Raw genomic sequence first — 7996 nt, 5'->3', positions numbered from 1 at the left:
TACGTGAAACTCAAAGTTTCTTTTTGTACGGATTGAAAGGTTAGATTTAAGGGTTGATAATGTTGTAATAATTTGAAGAAATTGCATAAGATATGAACTTTAAAAAAATTGCATTATTTGATATCCAATAACTCCAAGTTGTTTTGGCCAATTTTCTTTTATTATACTTATTAATTGATGTAGTTGCTTGTTAATTGATTATAGTTATTATAATGAAATGTTGTAATAGCCAATTTGTGTGAAACAAAAACATTATCCAAATCTGGATGACTTATGCAAATCCATATATGGTTGAATTAGGCAGAGTTTGTAACACGAACTCTTACATGTTCGTTTGTAACATGAACTTTTACATGTTCGTTTGTAACACGAACTCTTACATGTTTGTTTGTAACACGAACTCTTACATGTTCATTTATAACATGATCTCTTAAAAAATTGTTCACTTTTTGTCAATTGCTTTATGAACAGAACATGAATCAGTTTCCATCAAATCGTGCATGGATGTATGATATGTGTTATAGAGGAATAGGTGCTTTGAAAGAGTCTTTTATATTGGGAGTTGAAGAGTTTATAACCAAAGCTTGCCAAAGAGAATGTTATCAGAATGATGGGGGAATACGATGCCCATGTAGTAAGTGTGATTGTACAAGAATTTTGGAGGAAAGACTTGTGAAGGTTCACCTCTACAAACATGGTTTCAAATCTAATTATTGGATTTGGACTGGTCATGGTGAAGACATGGTAGAAGGTGACTTGTATAATAACGATAATTGCATGGCTTTGGGAATAACTGGAGGTGCACACAATCAGTCACAAGATTACCAAGTTAGGTTGATGGAAGACATGGTGTTTGATGCTCTTAGGCCACAAGAGTCATTACGAGTACCAAATGTAGATAACATGGAAGAGCCTCCAAATGAAGAAACTGAAAGGTTTTATAAGCTTTTGTTGGATGCAAATACGCCATTGTATGCAGGGACATCAGAGTCCAAATTATCAATGTGTGTCAGGCTATTAGCTTGCAAAGCCAATTGGAATATTCCTGACCAATGCTTAGAGTTTATTTCAAAAATGCTTTTGGATGCAACACCAACCAAAATAGGTTTGCCTAAAAGTTATTATGATGCAAAAGGGCTAGTGTCGAAGTTGGGATTACAGGCTAAGAGGATTGATTGTTGTGTGGATAATTGCATGCTCTTTTATGATAACGAATACGGTAAAAATGATGGAGCGTTGCTTGAATGCAAATTTTGTCACAAGTCAAGGTATCGTCACCACAACACCAGAGCAAGTAACAAAAAACCAGTTGCTGTAAAGGCAATGTTCTATTTGCCAATAATTTCAAGGTTGCAAAGAATGTATGCTTCAACACAGACTGCGGGACAAATGACATGGCACTATGATAACAAAAGCAGTAATGGTGTTTTGCGTCATCCATGTGATGGCGAGGCTTGGAAGCACTTTGATACTGTTTATCCCAATTTTTCTGTGGAGGCACGCAATGTGCGACTAGGTTTATGCTCTGATGGTTTTAATCCATATGTGCAAGCATCAAATGCACCATATTCATGTTGGCCAATAATTGTGACCCCGTATAATCTTCCTCCTGAAATGTGCATGTCTAAACCTTATATGTTCTTGAGTTGTCTCATACCAGGCCCATTCAATCCAAAGGCGGGTATTGATGTATTTTTAGAGCCCTTGATAGACGACTTGAAGAAATTGTGGAGTGGTGTCCCAACATACGATATTTCAAGGAAAGAGAACTTCTTGATGAGGGCAATGTTAATGTGGACGATTAATGATTTTCCTGCATATGGTATGTTGTCTGGTTGGGGAACTCATGGTAAATTGGCATGCCCACATTGCATGGAGCATTCAAAGGCATTTAGATTACATCATGGGGGGAAAAATTCTTGGTTTGATTCGCATCGTAGATTTTTACCAAATGATCATGCATTTAGGAGGAACAAGAATGCGTTCAAGAAGGGGGAAGTTGAGCATATTCTTCTTCATTGATAAACTTATATAACCTTCATTATCATTTCATGCAATATATATAGATGTCATCAGGAGGTTCTAATCAACCATCACCGAGTAACAACCAAAAAAAGGGAAAAAAAATTATGTGATAAAATTGTTATCACGATTTAACAACCAAAATCCATCATCCAGTCAACCCAATACACCTATTTCTTCTTCAGTTCATGTATCTATCCCACCAGTAGCAGATGTTACCCAATCCACCCCACCAGTACAAGATGTTATTGCATCAACACCATCTCCACGTGTTGGTTCTAATGCATCAACCCCACCAGATATTACACCATCCCCATATACAAATCTTGGAGGGACACATTCAGCTTCTGCAGCGAATAACTTAGAGGACGAGGTCCTCTCAGCTGGTGATCGCCCTCTGATTCAGCCTATTGGGGGAGGGTAAGAATATAACAAAATTCAATTTATATAATTTATTATTATTGTCTTATAATTTTGACTAACTTTGTTTTGGTATTTAGGTTTTATCCATCAAAAATAGCATCAAAGGCCATCACTGCCAGCATCAAGCAACAATTTGGTGAGCCATGGCCAACATGGGGGGCAATCCCAAAGGGTGAACGGGATATATTTTTTCAACGTTTTAAGGTACTTGTTTTTTATTCCCTTTAAAAATTTTATATTTTACAATTTGGATTGATGATTCTTGTTGTTTTGTAGAGGAAGGTCACATGGAGGGTTGAGGACGAAGAAAAAGTTAAGAAAAATTTCCATACAAAAGCTTCTCACACCCTTTCACAAATGTTTAAAGATGCTAGCCAAGAAGGTAAACGGCCATAATGGATTGGCAATAATGTTTGGAACAACCACCTTGAACAGTGGAACATGCCTGTGTATCGATCCAAATGTGATACAGCTAAAAAGAATCGTTTGTCTGGAAAAGGTGGATGTCTGCACACTGGAGGATCTATTAGTGTTCATGAACACGCTATTCGTATGGTATGATTTCCATATAATTTTTTTATATTAATTTATGATTAATTATTATCTTCTTAATTTATGAAATGTTTTCTTTATAGACAGAGGAGCTTGGCCGTTCAGTCCATGTTGATGAAGTGTTTCAACAAACACATATACAAAAGAGCACTGGAGATTTTGTTGATGATAGATCAAGGCGGACTCATGTTAGTTATTTTAAACTTTTTTTTCATATACATTAATTAGTATGATAACAAATATTTTTCATTTTAATAGGAAGATTTTGAAAGTAGATTGTCTCAAGCATTATCTGAGTCACAATCTACCTCAATATCTACTCCATTAGATCTCGTTGAGTAGGAAAAATTGAGAAGTCGTTGTTGGTTAGAAAGTGTAGGTGGAAGGTACAAGGGACGAGTATATGGGGTTGGACGTGTTGATTGTCAGGACGACTATGTTAGTCGTTACCTACAAGAAACACAACCATCTTCTAGTAATAAAAAGGCTGATTCAGAAGAAATTGTTGAACTTAAGCAGCATATTGAACGCATGGATGCAAAGTTTCAAAACTTGCAAAACTTTCAAAACTTTATGATGCAATATCTACCACCTGAGGCAGCAGCTACAGCACAACAGTTTTTTCAGCAGCCAAATACCCCACCACCAACTCAACCAAATCAGCAGTCAAATGAAGTGCAACATCATAGTAATCATGATGAACAACAAAATTCACCCGGTGAAGATTATAATAATTATTAGCTTCTCTAGAACTTTGCTTTAATGAAATACATTTTAGATATTTGGAAATAGTAAGTATTGTATGTATGAACAACATTGAATGTGATGAATATTTGTCTTCTGAACACTGGAATGTACTGAAATGTTGATGAATATATGCAGGTGTAGAATATGGGGTGCTTCTAAATACAAAAAATATAGGGTGTACAAAAACTGATGTTGCTGTGTAGAATGTTACATACGGATTTATCCGTATGTAATTACATACGGATATTACATACAGATTTATACGGATTTTACATACGGATTTATCCGTATGTAATTACATACGGATCTAAAATCCGTATGTAAAAATTACCTACGACAGTTTTACATACGGATTTTTGCCTGTATGTAACGATGTTTTACATACGGATTTTGTGTGTTATATACGGATTTTGACTTATGTAATTTGAGTTTTTCTTGTAGTGATCCTCAGCTGAATGGTTTAGCAGAAAGGATGAACAAGATTGTGATAGAAAGAGTTAGGTGTATGCTTTCTGAAGCAAAGTTGCCTAAACATTTTTTGGGTGAGGCATTATACACTACGGTGCATGTTATTAATTTGAGTCCTGCAGTTGCTTTGAATGGTGAGGTTCCATACAAGATTTGGTTTAGCAAGAATGTCAGCTATGATCATTTGCGAGTCTTCGATTATAAAGCATATGTGCATGTTCCAAAGGATGAGAGATCCAAGTTGGATGCGAAGACAAGACAGTTCATCTTTATTGGTTATGTTCAGGATGAATTTGGCTATAAGTTTTTTGATCCTGTTGAGAAGAAGGCATTAGAAGTTGTGATGTGAAGTTCATGGAAGATCAAACCATTGAAGATATTGATAAGATAGAGAAGACGACATCTGAGATTTAATGATAAGAAGGGATAACAACTAGATCAAATTATAAGAAGAGATAAAAACTATAATTTATAAGAGAGATGGAAATATGAAGAAAAAAAAACTTCAAAAATTGTTCCACGTCTGGCAAACTACTCCATAAATTTAAAAATTGATAACTGTTACAATATATTAGTTTTTTAAAAAAATAGTTCTCAATTAATTATAAAAATAATTAGTTATTTAATAAATATTTAAAAATAAAAAAATGATTGAAATATCCAAAATAAAATAATAAAATAAAATATTAATAAAGATAAAATAGAAACAAATTTGTGTAAAAAACAGTTATAATGCCATAATCTCTTTATATAATCTCTTTATAAGTATAGATGAGTAAAATATATTGTAAATGATATTTTGTGATCATATTTGTCTTAAAACTACTCAATTTACAAAAAAAAGTTGGCAAAAAGATTTTTATAAAGATATTATGTATATGAGAGCAATAGTTTTAAAGAAACCCATACACTTAACAATTGATTTCATGAATAATTTAGCCCCATACTTAATTGTACTGTTTTTTTTTTTTCTCTTTCTTTTTTCTTCTTTAATAATAACTTTTCATATTATAAGAGTAAGAGGTGAATGTTGAATTTTGGAGTATCAGCTTAGCGGTAGGGGATATGTTAGATTTTATTATGATGCATGAAGTTTTATAATAAAAAAAGTAATTACCACATTATAATATTTTTAATATATTTATTTTATTTAAATTATAAAATATTAGTTTTTAAGACTTTAAATTAAGTAAACATTAACATTTATATTGTAAGGATAAGTTCTTTATTAAGGAAAAATTAATTTGAAATGGCAATTAGATGACTTTTCTGTGCAAAGTCAACAAAATTGATTTTAATAAACTCTTTGAAAGAAAAAATTATTAAGAGTGTTAACATTCATTCATACATTTGTAAGAAACCTTAATAAGTAAAATAAAGTATATGTACATTATAATATCATAGAAAAATTCATCTAAAATATTTAGAAAGATGACTTTTGGTTTGTTCGATTATTGACTAGAATTAAGTAAGACTTATGATTAAATTGACTAACTAATTGAAATCTAAAAAACTTTCTAAGAGTTAGAGTTAATAATAATTAATTAAACACTGACACTTAATCAAGAGACTAATATTAATTACTAAAGGTCAGATCAGAGTAAAGTTAAGTAGATGTCTTTTCCTTAAAGTTTTGATGATATAGTACATATCAAATCACAATCTTGATTAATTAAGGTCAAAGTAGAGTTGAATTAAATCTCACTTATGGACTAGATTATATATTATTTTATAAATTAAAAAATTATTAATATTTAAAGTATTTTTATTATTAATAAAAAAAATTAAATTAATTTTTAAATTAGTATCTAATTAGTTAATTGATATTTATTTAGTTATCAATTTTAGAATATAAAGTAGTTGATAGTTAAAATATTGATAGCTAATTAGATATTAATTTAGAAATTAATTTATAATTTTTTTATTAATAATAAAGACTACTGTATAATTTTTTAGTTTATAAAATAATATTTAATTTAATAAATATATTGATTAATTATTTTTTATTTTTAAAGTTAGCTTTTATTTAATAATTTTTTTATAATGAAATTTTAATTTATATTTAATGATTTTATTGTAGTAGATTATGTTTGATAAAAGAAAATTGTTTGTGATTGGTATTAACCTTTTATTGGTGTTTTTGGAAACTCCACTTTAAGGGGTTGTCCAATTTTATTCTATAAGCCTCACTTGATTTTGGGTCCCTTGTTGAGTGCTATATTAACTTTAAATTCACATGGGACTTAGAATAAAGATATTGGAAGGATTTCTTATGAAAATTCATGACTTTAACCATATATTGGAGGACTCATGGGTTTAGAAAGACCTTAACAAACATTAAGAACTAAAAAAACAGTATAAAGAAACTTAAAATATAATGGACTTAAGTTGAGACTAATTTCTATCTCTTAGGGTTTAAGTTTGTATTTTTTTTGTGAGCAATTATATTTTACTTGAAATTTCATTGTTATCAGAATATAGCAACTAGAAATAGTGAAAAATAATTTTTAAAATTTAGTGGTTGTTGTTTAATGTTTATTTTTCAAATTTTAATGTTTGTGAGCTTAAATTTTTTTAGTGTCTTTATGTTAGTATTAAGTTTGAAAAAGGTAGCTTTCCATTAAAATATATTGTAAAAGGAGTAAATTATAAGTAGAATCGTTAAAAATTAGATTTAGTTTTTAATTATTTACTTATTGGTATATTCTATCTTGATTCAAATTTTCAGATTGTGATTAATATTAATAATAAAAGTTTGTTGTCCTATTTGGGAATGTTAGATGAAAGCTAGGTTTTTTCTATAAAATATGATGTTTTATGAAAGCATAACAGGTATAATTTTTGAAAAATAATATTTCTAAAATTAATTGTGAATTTTAATACTATGTAGGTTTCTATTGTAAGATAAGATTTTCAGCAACTTAAAATAAAGATATTTAATTTTGTTATATTTTTATGGAAGAATTATGATTATAGAATTATTTCTATATGAAAATATATTTAGTTAATAGTAAAAATAAACTAAAATCACGTATAGAATGAGGTTTGTACGGTTGAATACAAAGAGAGTGTGCTATTATATGAATTAAAAATTATAATCAAGAGGAGAAGTTTAAATTGAATTGTAATTAAAAAAATAATACTTTTATAAAAAGGTTTAGGATGTCCAAGTTAAGAAGAAATTAACTTCATATAAAAATAATTATTCTAGAGTTTATGGTTATTTTTTAATCGCAGAGGTTGTGGTAATACTCATGACTAAAAGAATTAAAAGAGGCAACTTTATCACCCTTAAAAATGATTTGTAATGATTATTTTTCATTAACTTTAGAATGAATTAGAGGTATTCTGGTGTTTGAATTATATGAATATTTTTTTATGTAATTAATTATAATTTTTCAAACAGAAGAGTTTATAATTAAGATTATTAATTAATTATGCTGAAGGCTATGTGGTGGCATGTGAGTTATCTAAAAAGAGATTCACTAATTTAGTTCGTTGTTTCGTTTAGATCAAATGTTAACTTTCATAAATTATCTTTTAATTATTGATGTGTAATTGTATTTGAGTATTTTTTTTTTCCTTCTCGAAATTGGATCTATTAGGGATAATAAGAATACAAAATGAGACATAAATAATTTTTTTATGGATTTAGTTTATTTTAGAAAATTACTTGTTGGCGTTGATGAGGTATATGTTTGTATCTCCTTATGCTTTCACGTTTTTTCTTTTATTTATACTTACATTTTAGAAAATATTTTAAAGGTGTTAAAAAATATCTGTA

The 7996-nt window shown here is 29.4% G+C and overlaps 1 protein-coding gene and 1 pseudogene across 1 annotated transcript; both read left to right on the top strand.

Annotated features, from left to right (window-relative positions):
- The first annotated feature begins 474 nt into the window (after positions 1-474).
- LOC150025641 (uncharacterized) lies at positions 475-2643 on the top strand. The gene is made up of 2 exons (XM_090294326.1): positions 475-2442; positions 2523-2643. The coding sequence occupies exon 1, from the start codon at positions 475-477 to the stop codon at positions 2020-2022; it is 1548 nt and encodes a 515-aa protein (XP_090150452.1). The 3' UTR covers positions 2023-2442; positions 2523-2643.
- Positions 2644-2757: 114 nt separating this feature from the next.
- Positions 2758-3820, top strand: LOC137826166 (uncharacterized; annotated as a pseudogene).
- Positions 3821-7996: the final 4176 nt, after the last annotated feature.

Source organism: Phaseolus vulgaris, chromosome 8, assembly GCF_051622355.1.
Source record: "Phaseolus vulgaris cultivar YP4 chromosome 8, ASM5162235v1, whole genome shotgun sequence".
NCBI classification, from domain to species: Eukaryota; Viridiplantae; Streptophyta; class Magnoliopsida; order Fabales; family Fabaceae; genus Phaseolus; species Phaseolus vulgaris.
The sequence above is the reverse complement of the archived record's forward strand: the minus strand, read 5'-3'. Positions and strand labels throughout refer to the sequence as shown.